General features: G+C 66.7%; 2 protein-coding genes across 2 annotated transcripts in view; one reads left to right on the top strand and one right to left on the bottom strand.

The window, feature by feature from the left end:
* On the top strand, nucleotides 1–15,325 carry POLRMT (RNA polymerase mitochondrial). Its single transcript, XM_053898536.1, is given in 27 exon segments — nucleotides 1–133; nucleotides 668–766; nucleotides 3,225–3,661; nucleotides 3,663–3,839; nucleotides 7,225–7,355; nucleotides 7,479–7,671; nucleotides 8,937–9,086; nucleotides 9,296–9,460; nucleotides 9,545–9,712; nucleotides 10,388–10,612; nucleotides 10,795–11,086; nucleotides 11,089–11,490; nucleotides 11,493–11,581; nucleotides 11,853–11,936; nucleotides 11,939–11,977; nucleotides 12,246–12,261; nucleotides 12,264–12,323; nucleotides 12,326–12,366; nucleotides 12,615–12,794; nucleotides 13,083–13,169; nucleotides 13,258–13,371; nucleotides 13,467–13,519; nucleotides 13,604–13,702; nucleotides 14,591–14,663; nucleotides 14,874–14,965; nucleotides 15,050–15,120; nucleotides 15,221–15,325. Coding segments are annotated over 27 exon segments (3,675 nt in total). The 5' UTR covers nucleotides 1–45; the 3' UTR covers nucleotides 15,271–15,325.
* Nucleotides 15,326–15,404: 79 nt separating this feature from the next.
* The window catches only part of HCN2 (hyperpolarization activated cyclic nucleotide gated potassium and sodium channel 2), a 20,719-nt gene continuing 18,615 nt past the window's right edge, over nucleotides 15,405–17,508 (bottom strand). The window contains exon 6 of the mRNA XM_053897881.1: nucleotides 15,405–17,089. Within this exon, the coding sequence (XP_053753856.1) occupies nucleotides 16,135–17,089 (955 nt within the window). The 3' untranslated portion in view covers nucleotides 15,405–16,134. The remainder of the gene's footprint in view (nucleotides 17,090–17,508) is intronic.

Raw genomic sequence — 17,508 nt, 5'->3', positions numbered from 1 at the left:
TGGGCGGTGCGAACAGCGCGGGCGGCGCGGCGGTCGGCGTGCGGAATGTCGGCGCTTCGCTGGGGCCGCGGCGCGTCCGGTCTCCGGAGGGCCCTGTGGCCTGCGGGCCCCCCCGGCCCCCTGGCCGAGGAAGGTAACGCGGGGGAGACCCGAGGGTGACGCCATGGCCGCTGCCACTGCCTCCTCTCCCTACGGCCGTGACCTTCGGCTTTTAGGTCCCCGGGATCCAGCTACCCCCCCACCTTTGCTCCTTGCCCAGTGTGGTTCTGTGGAACCCATTGACTGGACCCCGCTTTCACTCGCCCTTAGGCCACTCCCCCGATGGGGATCGGCACAGCACTTTGACGCTTGACTCTTAGGTTCTTCTGGAGTCCCCTGACCCCTTCTTCGCGACTTAGGGCCCTTGACCTTTGAACTCTCACAGCACCTTTAGTTGGAGGAACCCTTTATGTTGATCCCACGCCCAAATTTCTTTTCTGTAAGGCCCTCTTCACCTTTGACCTCTTGGGTTCTTTCCAACGTGAGGCCCGTGACCACTGACGGTTTGCAATGAATTTAGAGCTCTTTTGCCCCAGGATCCTGCGATTTCTGTCCACACGAGGCCCTCCCAGCCCCCCAGGCCGCGGGCCTCCTTCTGCCTCCCTCAGCCTCTCTCTCTTGCCCACAGGGGCCCTCAGTGGTGTCTGGGGCCGCAGAAGGAGCTTGTCCGCCAGCCCTTGTGAGCAAGACCGCCGGAAGGACTGGGGCCACGCGGAGCTGCTGGAGGGTGAGCCCAGACCCCCAAGGCTTGGAGCCTGAAGCCCCTCCTCTCTGTCCCCCCGCCCCTCCCAGCCATGGGCACTCTGCTGGGGGGGTTACCTCCCCGTTTCCTCGCAGTGACACCACGAGAAGGGCTGCATTCTGCAAAGCAGGGTAACTGAATGGTTCCCCTGCCCTCAGTGGCCTCATGGGGATGGTGACAGGAAGCTTGTGTTGTACACAGAGGGCTGTTGTTTCCCCTTCCCCAAACCCCGCAGGCGCTCCTACTCTCCTGGTGAGGCCCAACGCGGTAGCTGGAGAGGCTGGCCCAAGGCTGCACGAACTGCCCCTGCAGAGTCAGGATTCGAATCCTGAACTGACACACGTGCCCTGGCTCGGCTGTCTGGGCTCAGGCGCCCGAGGGGACCAGTCGGGGTCCTGCTGTCTTCACAGCGTGGGCCGGCCGGCCCGGTCCTGGCACCGCCACAGGGAGGTGGGGGCATGTGTGTTCCCTCACTGGAGCCCCCCAGACCATGGCCACTGATTCCTGCTTCCCCCCTGCCCCGCGTCTCCAGTGTGTCTAAAAAGGAAAAGTTTGTTTCAGGAAATTCTGAACATAGAGAAGTAGACTACTGTCGTCCTCAACAGCAACCTTCTTTCGTTTCTTACTCACTACCTAATTGTCTTGAAGCCCGAGTATCCTATGTTCAATGGAGGAAGGTTCTGGAAGTCTGAATCACATTACATCACTCTCCAGCCTAAAAACCCGCCAACTCTGTCCTCTAGCATAGGATAAGCTAATAAACCACCCCCCCCCCCCCCCGCCCCACAGTCACACGTCCATGTGGCCTTTGCCTGCCTTGTCATCCAAAGGCACTGTTGCCACCGCGGGGAGAAAAGCTGTGCGCACAGCCACGTCGTGTCGGCCTCACCTCCTCGACGGACACGGGCACCCCACATGCACACCCCACGTGTTGGCTCCTACGAGGGCCAAGGCCGCCCTGCCTCTTCAGTTTACTCCAGCAAGTCTTTGTTGGACCGAGGCCGGCGGGTGAGGCTGGACTGCGTGGGTGCCGTTGGTCCTCAGCACTATTGGCACAGTTGCCTAAGAACTAAACTCCATCCGTAACCCCCAAATCCCAGCCCCTTGTGGACACGTGCAGAGCAGCAAGTACTGGAGCTGCCCGATGTCCCCGTCCCCAGCTGGGGTTGAAGCAGGTGACACACTGGCCTCTTGTTTTAGCACATACTGTACACAAGTGTCCTTCTCAAGGTACGTTTAGTGCCACGTTTCTGCATTTTGGGGGCTGTTTGTTGGTGATTTTGCTGTTTAAAGTCCCCAAGCATAGTGCCAAGGTGTTTTCCACCGTCCTGAGTTCGAGAAGGCTGTGATGTGCCTTTTGGAGAAAATACACATTTTCGTTGTTATTTTTTTAATGTCTACTTAATTGATTTGAGAGAGAGAGAGGGAGACACGGAATCCCAGCTAGGCTCCACACCAACAGTGTAGAACCCAGCACAGGGCTCGAACTCACAAACTGTGAGCTCACGAGCTGAGCCGACATCAAGCGTCAGACGCTTAACCGACTGAGCCAGCCAGGCGCCCAAAAATAGGTGTTTGCTTGCAGTTGCGGTGCTGTTGGCTGTGGGCTCGACGTTAGTGAATTAACAACGTATGTGAAATAAGGCATCTTAAGCAGAGGGACACGGAAGAAGGTTACGTGTTGATCTGTCGGGGACTCCCGTGATCTGTGAAGCCGTTGTGACGCAGGGCTAGCCGTGGCACCTGACTCTGCAGGAAACTCCGGTCATACCGATCATAGCGATCAGGAGTAGAGTGTGCAGGGGCCCTGAGGCCATTGTGGCCGCAGCCTGGGGGAGAGTGGGGGGAGGCGAGGGCAGGGCCCCTGGGGCACCTGGATGGATTTTGAGGCCGCGCCACACCGCTGAGGGTGTGCTGACAGGCTGGGTGTGGAGGCTTAAGGGTTTTTTGGCCGAGGGCCTGCAAGGACCACGCCGCCAGTGACAGTGACAGCCAGTGACGATGACACGGAGGGGCAGGTTTTGGGAAGTTGAGTCAGGCTGTCGCAGAGGTGCTGAATGAGTGGGTAGGGTGTATGCGCCTGAAAATTGGGGGACATACGTAGTACTGAGACCTCGAGGGGTGCCTGGGGGGCTCAGTCGGTTAAGCATCCAACTTGGGCTAAGGTCATCATCTTGTGGTTCACGGGTTCGAGTCCACATCGGGCTCCGTGCCGACAGCTCGGAGCCTGGAGCCTGCTTCCGATTCTGTGTCTCCCTCTCTCTCTCTACCCCTCCCCCGTTCACGCTCTGTCTCTCTCAAAAATAAATAATCGTTTAAAAAAAAAAAAAAGAACCAAGGCCCCGAGAGTTGGCGAGGCCAGCCACCCCCCAGAACCGCAGGTCTGAAGAGGCTGGTGCTCGCACGGGGGTCCCCCTGACATCCTCGCCCTTCGCCCCCACAGTGCTCGAGGCCCGGGTGCGGCAGCTGCAGGCCGCGCGTGTGTCGGAGGTGACCGTGACCGTGAGGAGGCCCCGCCCGGCTCGACTCCCAGATGCGGGCGGCTTCCAGCCACGCAGGAAGGCCCAGAAAGGGGGCGAGGGCACCGCCCCGGGGCTCGGCGGCCACTGGGCGCAGAAGCTGGACCAGGAGAAGTGGGCGATGCAGAGGCGCAAGCAGCGGCTGCAGGCGAAGCTGCAGGTGCGGGCCCAGCAGCTGGCCTGTGAGCACCGGCTGCGGACGGTGCCCCAGCTGCTGAGCGCCCCGCTGGCCGAGCGCCTGCTGCGCTGGGAGCAGGAGACCCCCCGGAGCCCCTGGGAGGAGCAGCTGGCGCGGCTGCTGCGGGAGGCGCCGCGGAGGCTGAGCTGCGAGGCGGAGCGGGCCCACGAGGCGGGCGGCGCCCCCCGCGCGGCTGGAGACCCAGCAGCAGAGGCTCCTGGCCTTCCTGGAGTGCTGCCTGCTCTCGGGCCACCTGCCCCTCGCCCACCACGTGCTGGTCACCTGCCACAGCAAGTGGCGGCAGCGGCGGGTGCTCACGCTGGCCGCGTACAACACCGTCATGCTCGGCTGGGCTCGCAAGGTGAGCGGCGGCCCCGGGGGAGGGGTGTCTGCGGGGTCCGCCGGGCCCCACCCGGGAGCGCCTGGTCCGAACCCGGGGCTCTGGGCCCCGGAGGCCGAGTCCTGTGCTCGTGGCCGTCCCGACGATTCTCGTAGCTTGTCAACCATAAGTCCCACGTGGCCCTCAACGGAGATTTCCCAGAACAGCCGAAAGAGAGGGAGGGAGTCCTGCTGAACGTTTTAGTCCCTTTCCTTCCGGACGCCTCGACCGGGGCCTCTGTGCCCGCCTGGTGTGAGGGGCGCTTTGGCCTCCGGGGGAGTTTCCAGGTCCTTCTCGGGAGAGCGACTTCGCTGCTTTAGGTGGGGCTTCCTCAGGTGGGGGGTTAGCTTAGCGCGTCTCGATGCGGGCGTTCGTCCGTGGCCGTGGGGTTCCCTGCGGGGTCCGCTCTGGCCATGCCCCGTGTCTCTCCAAGTGTTTCTGATTTCCCCGCGGCGGCGGCGGCGGCGGCGGCGGCCCGGGCTGCCTGTTCAAGAGCGTTCTTCACGTGGCCTCGCGGGGGCGCAGCTCCGAGCCCCCTCCCTGTGCTCAGGCCCGAGGCGGAGGCCGTTGCGTGGGGACCGAGGCGCCGGCTGCGAGCGTGGGCTTGTGGCCGAGACCGCCGGGCCTCACTCGAGGACAGGACGGCAGGCCCAGGGGCCGCCATCGCTTTTACGTCTGCGTCGGCCCGTGGCGTGGAGATGCCCAGTCCCCACAGGCGGCAGTCACGTTTGTCTTCGTCACCGGGACGCACTAGCTTCAGGGAGTTAGTGAAGGCAAGGAGCTCGTGTTCTTCCACCCAAGGTCACAGGGCCCTGTTACAGCGGGACGTTTCTGCCATCGGCGCCGGCACGAGCTTCCTGCATTTGCGGCGATGACCAAAACCTGGGCGGCTTAAAGTGACACAGTTATTTTTTTCCAGTCCCAGGTCAAAGCGGGTGGGGCCGCTGCCTTCCTGCCTCTTCCAGCTCCCGGAGCCCCTGTGGTCCTGGGCCTGTGGCCGCGTCCCCAGGCGTCTCCAGGTGTCCCGCGTCTGCCCTGTCCTCACACTCCTCACGCGGCTTCATCTGAACTCATTCCGTTAGCAGAGATCCCTCAGGGGCCCGTGTTACGAGGTCCCGAGTAGGTGGGGGTTCGGGGGCATTGCTAACCCCGTCCCAGGCCCGTCCTGCGTCGTGCGTGGACTGCACAGGCATCCTGGGCTCCGGAAGTCATGGTGTCTGGGCGGCCTGCGCATGCGGGATGGGGCTTGGCTGTTACCCAGAGCCCAGCCCGAGTCCTGTGGCTGCCGCTTGCTCACCGTGTGGCCCACGCCTCCCACTTCTCTCTGAGCTTCGGTGTCCCCACGTGTAAGGCAGAGGGGCCTGATTTAGAGCCTCGGCCACCGTGTCTGCGCGCGCGCGTGTGTCTCTGTAAAGCGTAAAGGTGAGACGGCACGTGGGGTTTAGACACGCTTCCTGTAGACCGGCGCTGTCCGGCGGGGGTCCCTTCCCCGTTGGCACGTTCACCTGCTCCGGCTGCGTGTGAGCCCCGAGCGTTTGCAGAGCTGAAGGTTTAAACGTGGTGGCTACGTGTGGCTGCTGACGGCCAGTAGGGCGGCCTGGGCGAGGTCCTTGAGACAAGCGCCTGAAAACCCGGTTGCCGGCACCGTGGTCCCTGGTGTGGCGGCACGCCTTGGATGAAGGCAGCAGGACCAGGGGGCGGGGGCGGGGGGCGCTAGGAGCCTTGTTTTCTCCAGCGGGTCTGCAGCGGCACAGACCTCCAGTGGTCCGGGAAGCAGCTGCAAGAGAACGTAGCACGTACAGCAGAACCTGGACCGCGAGGAAGCTGTTCCGCAAGACAGGCAGACGTCCCTGATACGTTCTCCCTTGGTGAGCGAGCGAGGCCTTGCAGTTCACCTAGAACGTGACGCCGAGTGTCATGTGGTCGCAGCTGAGCCAGTGGTTCTCTGCGGGGGTGGGTGATCATCGCCCACGCTGGGACGCTCAGTCTCGTTGGCAGAACTCAGTGAGTTTTCGGAACGTTGGCGCTCGTGTATTTTTGTCCCCTCGACGCACCTGCGGACGGCCCTTTGCTTTTCCATCCAAGAGCGAGCTCGGGAACGCTTTGCTTCATTCTAGGTCGGGCCGCCTGCAGATAGGGACCTTGTCCTCTGCTGCCTCGCTGCCAGTTACGTTAAGTATAGCATGTGACGAAAGTTTATTAATCGTGTGCTGTAGTCAGCATCAGCGGCAGCGTATACAGTGACCCCCATGCAGAAAAAGGTTGGAGAGAAAGGCGGCAAGAAGGAGATGATGCTGGTGGAAGTCGAAGGAAATCATTGGAGACTGTGAACGAGGTATGCGAGGGGCTGAAACTGCAAGATTTTGTAAGAAGTCTACGTCTGTACCTTGCCTGCAGAGGAGGAGGAAAAGGCGGAGGAATCCCTCACTTCAGATGAGATTAGGGAGATGTGTGAAGTGTGGGAAACTGCAAAATTGTGTAGCGAAGCACCACCCGAATAAGGCTGTAGCAGCGTGAGCAACAGATCTGTTTAACGACAACGCGATGTCCCGTTTTTGCGAAACCCTCGAGAGGAGGCAAAGCAAGCGTCACCGGATAGGTTCCCTATTAAAGCCTCAGGAAAAGAAGAAGATTGCGTTGAGCCGATAGATAGCAGTGATTCCCTTAGTGATAGTGACAGTTGTCCTGCACAGTCGCCCTCCTCTCTCTCGTCTCCCTCACTCCAGCCACGGAGGTTCTCAAAGGTAAGTGCAGGTTAATGTGTATTTCTTTATACCGTGAATTATATTATTTTCTATCATCTTACAGTATCGTAATCGTTTTTACATGAATATGTTTGGATCGTGCGTTGCCATTATTTCTCGTGGGGAAATGGCTTTGACATACAAGTACTTTGGATTACAAACGTGTTTCTGGAACGACTTACGCTCGCAAACAAGGTTTCCTGTACTTGGAAATGAACGGAGGCCTGAACGCGGCGTGCCTCCAGCCGGGGGGTGTCGGAGAGAGGTTGACGGCCACGGCGCCTGTGTGAGAGAGGCCGCACTCCAACCAGGGACAGGACTAGCACTTGTGGAAATGGGGAAGAGGTGGGCTAACCCCGGAGCAGGCGGGTGGAAGACAGCACACGGACGCAGAGAACACTGAAGAGCCTCTTGTAGCGGCTGGAATAGTGCACGTTCACGTCCACAGTATCAGCACCTCTCCCCGTCGGGAACCCAGCCCCCGCCTGGTCCCGCCGTGGTGTCACCGAGCGCCGGCGCTGCACTTGGCCGGCAAGCCTTTTCCTAATTCGCTGGCTGGAGAGCAAGGTCTCAAGGGACGGGCTGGCCACCCCAGGACCCTCACCCCAACTTGGTCTCCCCAGGGCTCCTTCAAAGAGCTGGTTTACGTGTTCTTCATGGTGAAAGATGCCGGCCTCACCCCAGACCTCTTGTCCTACGCAGCTGCGCTCCAGTGCATGGGACGGCTGGACCAGGACGCCAGGACCGTCCAAAGGTGGGTGGGCATCAGGCCCTTGCCGGGGCCCGGGCCACCCAGAAGGCCCCCATGGCCGCCTGGCGCTGAGACCTGCAGGGTGCTGGGGGCTGCCCGTCCCTTAGGCACCATGCGCCCCCACAGGTGTCTGGACCAGATGGCCCAGGATGGGCTGCGGCTGCAGGACCTCTTCTCCAGCGTGCCACTGTGCCAGGAGGAGCAGGCCGCGCTCCTGCAGGCAGTGCACAAGGCCCAGCCCACCTTCAGCCCTCCTCTGCAGCCCCAGCCCGAGCCCCAGGTCAACACCTCACCCCTGCTCAGGGAGATCTACGCCAAGGTGAGAGGGCCCTGACACCCACCGGCGGGGGGGGGGGCATGTCCTGTTGGGGATGAGCCGGGACCACCCTGTCCTTGTGGAGTCTCCTCGGCCCCTCCTTTAATTTCTCTCGGAGCCACCCGCGTCCCAGGGATGCCCTCCCTGCTCTTCAGAGGCCAGACGAACCAGACTTGGCAAGTGCCAGTCCCCACCGGGGCCCTGACCCTAAAGATTAAAGCTGGAAGGTGCCACAGCCTCGCCGTTGGGTTCCCACCCAGAGGCTCAGCGGCGGGCAGAGCACAGGCGTCATACCAGAGCTGGGTGTAGACAGCCCGAGCTTTGGCTGGCCTCAAGCAGCAGGTGGGCAGTGTGGCCGGGGCTCTGTCCGCTGTGCAGTCATTAGAAGACCTGCCTTGTGTGGGCCTGTGTGTGATTCTCGGTGTGCTGGGTTTTGCGGTTTTCAGTGTCTCTTTTTGGATGGGTCACGCATTTGCACAGTTTCCAGTTTAAACACGAGCTCACTGCCCAGAGACCTGAGCTGTGTCTCCCCGGGTAGTTCCCACCCCCACCCAGTGAGGCCGGGCAAATGCTGGGTGGCTGTCACGTGCTCTTTGGCACCTTGCTTCCTTCCATCCTCGGAGGGATGATTTTCCGGGGACTCGGAGAAGCAGATGTGGCTCTGCGGGTGGGGGTCCTGGACGTGCAGGCCGGACCGCTGCTCTCGTCGGCCTTGTGTGTAGGAGAGTCCAGCCTGTGGGGGCCTGACCTCCTGCCTGCCCCCCCCCACACACACGGGGAGGGCCCCGTGTCATACTGTCCCCCCCCACAGGAGGGCCCCGTGTCATACTGTCCCCCCCACAGGAGGGCCCCGTGTCATACTGTCCCCCCCACAGGAGGGCCCCGTGTCATACTGTCCCCCCCACAGGAGGGCCCCGTGTCATACTGTCCCCCCCACAGGAGGGCCCCGTGTCATACTGTCCCCCCCCACAGGAGGGCCCCGTGTCATACTGTCCCCCCCCACAGGAGGGCCCCGTGTCATACTGTCCCCCCCCACAGGAGGGCCCCGTGTCATACTGTCCCCACCCCACAGGAGGGCCCTGTGTCATACTGTTCCCCCCACAGGAGGGCCCCGTGTCATACTGTCCCCACCCCACAGGAGGGCCCCGTGTCATACTGTCCCCCCCACAGGAGGGCCCCGTGTCATACTGTCCCCCCCACAGGAGGGCCCCGTGTCATACTGTCCCCACCCCACAGGAGGGCCCCGTGTCATACTGTCCCCCCCACAGGAGGGCCCCGTGTCTTACCCCAAGCTGCACCTGCCTCTGTGGAAGCTGCAGACCCTCTTCCAGCAGCAGCTGCGTGTGGAGATGGCCACCACTGTCACTGTGGAGTCGGTGGAGAAGGCGCAGCGGCTCACCAAGGAGGTCCTGCACGCGGTGAGCAGCTCGGCTGAATCGCAGCCCCCTGGGGTCGGTGCGGACGGTGGGGCCGGGGCAGCAGCCCGTGGGTCGCCCACCGCCGCGAGGAGAGTGCGAGGTGGGCCACGTGGCTCGGGAGGACCCCCCCCTCCGGGGTCTCCCACTCCCCCCCCCCACCCCCCCCCCGCCCCGAGATGGTGACTCCTGTGTCCGCCCCGCCCCCGCAGCGGAGGACGCTGAAGCAGCTGCGCGCCGCGTGGGTGGAGGCGCTGTGCGCGGGGCTGCGGGACGTGAAGGCCAGTGAGGCCCGCGCCGCCCGCTCCGGCCGCCCCACGCTCTTCCCGTACCTGTGTCTGCTCACCGAGCGGGAGCTCGCCAGGCTGCTGCTGCAGGTGGGGCGTCGGCGGGCTTGGGGGCGGGGCGGGGGGTGGTGGCGGCGCTGGCTGGCCCTGCTCACCTCCCGGTGCCGCCCCCAGACCCTGCAGGTGCTGCCGCCGCAGGGAGAGTCCCTCCTCTCCCTGGCGCAGCAGCTGGGCCTGCGCGTCTTCAATCGGCACGCGGTGCAGAAGAAGCAGCTCAGCCAGGTGCAGGCGCTGCAGCAACGCTACTACCAGTACCTGCACCTGCTGGCCTCGGACACCCAGGTGAGGCCCGTGGGGGGGGGGGGGGGGGGGCTCGGACACCCAGGTGAGGCCCGTGGTGGGGGGGGGCTCGGACACCCAGGTGAGGCCCGTGGGGGGGGTGGGGGGGCCTCGGACACCCAGGTGAGGCCCGTGGTGGGGGGGGGCTCGGACACCCAGGTGAGGCCCGTGGGGGGGTGGGGGGGCCTCGGACACCCAGGTGATGCCCTTGGGGGTGGGGCTCGGACACCCAGGTGAGGCCCGTGGGGGGGGGGGGGCTCGGACACCCAGGTGAGGCCCTTTGGTGGGGGGGGGGCTCGGACACCCAGGTGAGGCCCGTCGGGGGGGGGCTCGGACACCCAGGTGAGGCCCGTCGGGGGGGGGGGCTCGGACACCCAGGTGAGGCCCGTGGGGGGGGGGGGGGCCTTGGACACCCAGGTGAGGCCCGTCGGGGGTGGGGGGGGCTCGGACACCCAGGTGAGGCCCATCGGGGTGGGGGGCTCGGACACCCAGGTGAGGCCCGTGGTGGGGGGGCCTCGGACACCCAGGTGATGCCCTTGGGGGCGGGGGCTCGGACACCCAGGTGAGGCCCATGGTGGGGGGGGGCTTGGACACCCAGGTGAGGCCCGTGGGGGGGGGGGGGGGGGGCGCAGGGCTGGGCTCAGACCCCCAGCCCCTGACCCACTCCCCCGCCCCCAGGTGGCGGTGCCCTGCCTGCCACGGCAGTACTGGGAGACGCTGGGGGCGCCCGAGGCCCCCCATGAGCAGCCCTGGCCCTTGCCTGTGCTGGTGCAGTTGGGCAAGCGTCTGGCGGAGATGCTGGTGGAGGTGGTGCGAATGCCCGGCAGCCTGGCCGCCCCCCAGGGCTCCTGCTCGCTCATCCCGGTGCTCTACCACGTGTACTCCTTCCGCAGCTTCCGCCAGGTGGGCCCTGCGCGAGGGTGGGGGCTCCGGGTGCCGTGGGACCCCGGGGCCGTGGCCGGGTCCTGTGGAAATCCTGCTGGGGTCCGACACCCGGGTCCCGGGGCTGGAGGGGGCCCTCTGCCCGCCGAGCGTCCTTCGGGGCGATCGACGCCTCTGCCGGTCTTTGCCCGCCTCGCCCCCAGATCGGGATCCTGAAGCCACACCCGGCCTTCATGCAGCTGCTGGCGACCGCGGCGGAGCACACGCTGACCTTCGAGGCGGCCGAGGTGCCCATGCTGTGCCCGCCACTGCCCTGGACGTCACCGCACACGGGCGCCTTCCTGCTGAGTCCCACTAAGCTCGTGCGCTCTGTGGAGGGCACCACGCAGCACCAGCGCCTGCTGGACAGCTGCCCGCCCGCCGAGCTGCACGGCGCCCTGGACGCCCTCACCCAGCTGGGCAACTGCGCCTGGCGCGTCAACGGCCGCGTGCTGGACCTGTGCTGGAGCTCTTCGCCGCCAAGGGCTGCCCCCGCCTGGGCGTGCCGGCCCCGCCCTCCGAGGCGCCCCGGCCGCCCGAGGGCCGCCTGCCGCCCGACGCCTCGCCTGCCCAGAAGGCCGAGCTGCGGCGGGAGCTGGCCCGCTGCCTCAAAGTGGCCCGGGAGATGCACAGCCTGCGGTCGGACGCGCTGTACCGCCTCTCGCTGGCGCAGCACCTGCGTCACTGCGTCTTCTGGCTGCCCCACAACATGGACTTCCGCGGCCGCACCTACCCCTGCCCGCCCCACTTCAACCACCTGGGCAGCGACCTGGCGCGCGCCCTGCTGGAGTTCGCCCAGGGCCGCCCGCTTGGCCCCCGCGGCCTCGACTGGCTCAAGATCCACCTGGTCAACCTGACCGGCTCAAGAAGCGGGAGCCGCTGCAGGCGCGCCTGGTTTTCGCCGACGAGGTGATGGAGGACGTTCTGGACTCTGCCGACCGGCCCATGACGGTAGGGGCGGGGTCTTCCCCCCCCCCCACCTCCCCCACCTGTTCCCTGCACCCGCTACCCCCGCCCCTCCCTTGGCATGCTCCTGGCGGCGTCCTTCCTTCGGGGTCGGCGGCTCTGCGGCCCTTCCCTCCAGGGTTAGCTCTTCTTCCAGACCTTTCCCCGTCCCACTCCTGCTCGCTCGGAGGCTGTTCCCGGGTGTCCCTCCCTGCCCTCCCCCCCCCCACCGCTGTTCCGGGGGGCTCTGTCCCGGCCTCATGCTGCCCTCCCTCAGGGCCGCAAGTGGTGGATGGAGGTGGAGGAGCCCTGGCAGGCCCTGGCCTGCTGCATGGAGATCGCTCGGAGCCGTGCGCGCTCCCGACCCCCGCTGCCTACATTTCTCACTTCCCGGTCCACCAGGTGAGCTGGCGGGGACCGCATCTCGGGGTGTGCCTGGCCCAGGGGGGCGCGGCTGGAGGTGTGCGAGGGTCCGTGGAAGTGTGGGCGCCTAGCGCACACCCCGCTCTGCGTTTGGCTGGCGTCCCCCTCGTGGAGGCCGGCCCCCGTGGGAGTGGCTGGCCCTGCGGGGCGACCTCCTACGGCGGTGGTACGGGCGGCACACTGGGGCGCCCCGGAGCGCCGGCTCGATCCCCGGGGTTGCCCCGCCCCCCGCCCCTGTCGGCCCCAGGACGGCTCCTGTAACGGCTGCAGCACTATGCCGCCCTCGGCCGCGACAGCATCGGGGCCGCCTCCGTCAACCTGCTGCCCTCGACGTGCCGCAGGACGTGTACAGCGGAGTGGCCGCGCAGGTGGGCGCCGCGGTCCCCGCCTGCTCATGCCCAGGGCCCGCGTGGGGTCTCCGTCCTGGGGACGCCTGGATCTGCAGGTCGCGTGGCCCCCAGTCACCTGTGACGGGAGCAGGCGGTCAGGGTGGGCTTCCCCAGGGGGGGTGTCGGAAGAGGGAACCGTGGGGTCCTCGGGAAGAGAAGGGGCTGCCGGGCAGGGTGGGAGGCAGAAGGTCCACGCGCCCGCCCGCTGACCCCGAACGCCTGCGCAGGTGGAGGTGTTCCGCAGGCAGGACGCCAAGCGGGGCGTGCGGGTCGCCCAGGTGCTCGAGGGGTTCATCAGCCGCAAGGTGGTGAAGCAGACGGTGATGACTGTGGTGTACGGGGTCACCCGCTACGGGGGCCGCCTGCAGATCGAGAGGCGCCTGCGGGAGCTCAGCGACTTCCCCCAGGTGCGCAGCCTGGCGGGCGCTTGGCCCCACGGCAGTGTCGAGGTTTCCCCCGGCCCCGGCCCGGCCGCTGCCCTGAACGGCCAGCTGCTGGACGGCAGGCAGTCCTGGGGGTGGGGCTTGCCCCCCCCCCCCCAGCCTCAGGGGCTCCCGTGTCTCTCTCCGAAAGAAAGATGGGGCCGGGCTTCTGGGTTCCCAGAGGGTGCCGTGAGGTCCGTTTTCCTGGGGGGAGGTGGGTGGGTGATCGCCCACCCTGTGCCCCCGCCGACCGCTGCCCCGCACCCCCTCCAGGAGTTCGTGTGGGAGGCGTCTCACTACCTGGTGCGCCAGGTGTTCAACAGTCTCCAGGAGATGTTCTCGGGCACGCGGGCCATCCAGGTGTGTCCTCGCCCCCTCCCCGGGCCCACCGGGCTGTCCCTGACGGGGGGGGGGGGGCCCTGCCTGAGCCCGTGCCCTGTGTCCACAGCACTGGCTGACTGAGAGCGCCCGGCTCATTGCCCACTCGGGCTCGGCTGTGGAGTGGGTCACGCCCCTGGGCATCCCCATCATCCAGCCCTACCACCGGGACTCCAAGGTCATGGTAGGTGCGGCCCCGCCCCACCACCCCCGCTCCGTGTCCGTGTCCCTGTCCCTGTCCGGGCGGGGCTCCTGACCCTCCCCGCCCCGCTCCTGCAGATCAGCGGCGGGATCCAGAGCCTCACCTTCAGCCACAGTGGGGATACCAGCCAGTGAGTGCCGGTGGGGGCGCTGGGCTGGGGGCTGCCCCCAGGTCAGACCAGGCCAGAGGCGGCTGAGTCCTCCCCCCTCCCCAGGAGGCCCAACACGCTGAAGCAGAAGAATGGCTTCCCCCCCAACTTCATCCACTCTCTGGACTCTTCACACATGATGCTCACAGCCCTGCACTGCTACAGGTGGGCCCCCCGTCTGCAGCTTGCCTCGTGGGCCGGGCGTGCTCAGACTGTGTCTGTTGGCGATCCGTGTGCACACCCTCTTCTGGGTGTCGGGGACACGGCGGGGACCCACAGAGTGGGGAAGGCAGGTGGTGAGGCCGGGTCAGACAGGGTCAGGGGACAGGACCGAGGCCTACAGGAGGCGAGGACCCTAGTCACACGGGTTGCCGGACCCGGTGCCCAGAAAAGGACTACATGTAAGCATACGCAAAGGCCCCTTGGCAGCGAGGTGTGTGTGAGGGGGAAGCAGCTGGCTGGGCCGGTGGGGAAGGTGTCACTGCTCCGAGTGAGAAGTGCCTGTGGTTCCGTCCAAGGGAGTGCCGGCAGCACACGGTTCTGAGGGATTTGTGGCCCTCGTAGGGGGAAGCGTCTGGGTTTCTGTTCTGAGCTCTGCAGAGGCCCCCAAGCATGGCCATAGGGCAGGTGTGTGGATAGTTGGGTTAGAAAGGAGCCAGCGTTCAGAGACAGGTTGCCATCTGTGCCTGCCTCTTGCGGGTGGCACAGGACCCCTGGGACGCAGCCCTGTAGTGACGGGTGGGGGGACAGTATCAGCTGCGGCAACGGGGGGGGGGGGGGCAGTGACACGGGACAGAGTTTTCTTACTAAGAGAGAGAACTGTTTCTCGGTGTTAATAAGACTGGTAAACAGTCCGTGGCTGGGGGGGGGGGGTCAGGAGGTGTGAAGAGGGTGTGAGGCGGGACCATGAACAGGTGAGCTGACCGGTGGGGAGCCGGGTCCCACCGGGGGGGGGGGGGGGGGGGGGGCCTGAGGGAGGGTGGGAAGGAGCAGAGGCGGGAGTGGCCCTGGAGGGGCAGCCCGCCTCACGGGAGACCCCGACTGCCACCGCAGGAAAGGCCTGACCTTCGTCTCCGTGCACGACTGCTTCTGGACCCACGCGGCTGACGTGGAGGTCATGAACCAGGTGCCGCCCGCCCTGCGCCCACACCCGGCCCCCCTCAGAGGGCAGCGGGTCCCCCTGACCCCACGCCCTTGCCTCGTGGCACCGGGCACCCGCAGCCTCGGTCCAGCCGTCAGTCCCCGGGTTGGGGGCGGGACCCGGGAAGCTCCGCCCGCCCCCGCCCCCGCCCCTCGGGCCCCTGTTCTCCCTCCCGACGACGCCCCCTGCCCCCAGGTATGCCGGGAGCAGTTTGTCCGCCTGCACAGCCAGCCCATCCTGCACAACCTGTCCAGGTTCCTGATGAAGCGATTCTGCTCTGGCGCCAGGTTTAGTGCCCCCTCCCCCAGTGCGGCCGGGACCACCCCGCATTGCCCCACCGGGCCTCACGCCCACCCTGCCCTCGGCCTCAGGTCCCCACAGCACCTCAAGAGCACGCGGACTGGCAAGCTCCAGGACACGCTGAGGTCGGTGCCTAAGACAGGTAGGGCCCGACACCCTGCGCGTTTCCTGAGGGCGGGGGGCGCGGGAGGGGTCGCCCAGGGCCCCGCCGCGAGGTCTCCGCCGGGCCCTCTGCTCCACAGGGGCCTTCGACCTGAAGCAGGTGAAGCACTCCACTTACTTCTTCAGCTGACGCTGCCCCCGCCGCCCGCCCTGTACCATAGTGTAAATAAAGCTGTTGCCACCCATGGGGTCGAGCGTCTCCCGCCGGTCTCGGGGCACCCGAGCAGCTGCGCCCCGGCACCAAGCAGTCAGAGGCCGGCAGGCTGGACGCCAATGCTGTCGTTTATTGCGCGGAATGGGGGTGTGGGGGTCAGGGGCGTGGAGCGCGGCGGGGGCGCTGCTGCCTCGGCCCGTCGGTACATTCATCGCGGCGGCCCGGCCTCACCTCCGACCCCCGCGCCCGGGCGCAGCCAGGACTGCCCGCCCCTGGGCGCCGGAGGGGGCGGGGTGTGCCCGCTCCGGGGGGAGGTCACCGCGGGCGGCGCGCGGACGGGGTCGGGGAGAGGGTAGGGTGGGGGGGGCCGGGCCGGTTATTGCGTGAGCGCGATGGGGGCAGCGGGAAGCCGGCGGGCCAAGTATTGCACTTAAAAAACAGAATCCTCATCGGACGGGCCACCTACGAGGGGTGGGGGCGGGCAGGACTCCACAGCCATCTCCTTTCGGCCACGGGGCCGTCCCCGTCCCCGCTTCACAGTTGGGGGAACTGAGGCACCGAGGTGAAGGGGGGCCCCCTCGCACGCACTCAGGCGAGGCCGCCGCCGGGGGCAAGGACGATGTGGGTGGGCGCAGGGCGATGAAGGGCACGGCGGGGGCTCGGAGGGGGCTGCCGCGCCGCCCCGGCCCGCCCGTCCGACTACAACTACCTAGGACTCCTCTATGGCTTCTGGGGCGGGCGGCCGACGACGGCCGGGGGCAGCGCGCGATGGCATGGCTTTGGTGTGGATGACGGCCCCGCCCCCGGCCCGCCTGGGCCCGCGGGGCGGCGCGGCGAAGGTCACAAGTTGGACGAGAGGCGCGAGCGCGCGGAGTCCAGGGGGTCGAGGCCGCCGGCGGCGCCGGGCGAGGCCGAGTCCCTGCGGTCCGGGCTGGGCGCGGCGGCTCGGGTGGCGGGCGCCGGCCCCAAGCGCGGCGTGGAGCTGCTGGCCGGACGCGCGGAGGCCGCGGGGCCCGGGCCGGGCGCGCCGTGGGGCAGCGACGGCTGCGAGGCCGACAGCGGGCGCGAGGCGCGGCTCAGGCGGCGCGCGGGCAGCGCGGGTCCGGCGCGGGGTGCGGCGGGGGAGCCGGGCGCGCCGCCGTAGGGCGAGGTCCGAGGCGCCCGGGGGCTGGCGGGCGCGCCCGGGGGACTGGCGGCGGGCGCGGGTCCCGGCGAGGCGGCGGCGGCGGCGGCGGCGGCGGAGGGCGCGGGCCCGGGCCCCGGGGGCGGGCGGCGCACGAGGCGTGGCGAGCCAAGGGCCAGCGGCCCCACGAGCGGGCGCGCCACCTGCGGGCAGAAGCTCATGGCCACGGCCTGCTGCAGCGTGGCGATGGCCGAGGTGACCTGCGGCGGCGGCGGCGGCGGGAAGAGGCCCACGCGCTGGCCCAGCTCTGCCTGCTGCACCATCTCGCGGTCGTATTTGACGATCTCCTGGATGATGGCGTTCTCCTGGTTGTTGAACACGCCCGAGTTGAGATCGTGCTGTACCTTGTGCAGCAGGATGGAGTTCTTCTTGCCTGGGGGCGGGGCAGGGGCGTCAGCGGGCTGCAGCCCTGGGGCGTGTGCATCCGCGGCGCGCCTCCCGCAGTGGGTCCGCAGGTACTGGGCACCTGTTCTGTCCATCCAGGGCGCACACCGTTGCGTGCACTGCGTCAGGCTGTCAGCGCCTACTCGGCACGGCCAGTGTGCACCACGCCCCCGCTCGTACCTACCTACCTGCTGTAGCTGACACGCACCGAGCACCTTTTGCACATCTTAGGCCAGAATCTGAGCGCCCGCTGTGCACAAGCATGTACGGAGCACCTGCTGTATAGAGCAAGCGCACGGAGAGCGTGCAGCGTAGAGCAGCGGGCAGGTGTCGGACACCTACGACATATAGCTGGCACACGCTCGTCAAGAAACCGTTGGGTACAAGTAAGCACTCTCTACACAGCAAGCGTGCATGGAGCCCCTCCTGCCTACAGCAAATAGGTACCAAGTGTCTTCTGTGTGTAGTGTAGCCAGCAAAACGGAGCACCTACTGTGTACAATAAGCACGCATGGCCTGCTGCTGTATGTAACAGGCAGGTATGGAGTACCTACTGTATACAGTATGAATCAAGTACTTGTGTGTAGCAAGCACATTAGGGCACCTACTGCATAGGCAAAGCAGGCATGAGACACCTGCTGTATACC

The sequence above is a fragment of the Panthera pardus genome, unplaced genomic scaffold, assembly GCF_024362965.1.
Source record: "Panthera pardus isolate Hobbes unplaced genomic scaffold, ASM2436296v1 HiC_scaffold_8, whole genome shotgun sequence".
In the NCBI taxonomy this organism is placed as follows: Eukaryota; Metazoa; Chordata; class Mammalia; order Carnivora; family Felidae; genus Panthera; species Panthera pardus.
This window is presented reverse-complemented; position numbering and strand designations above follow the sequence as displayed.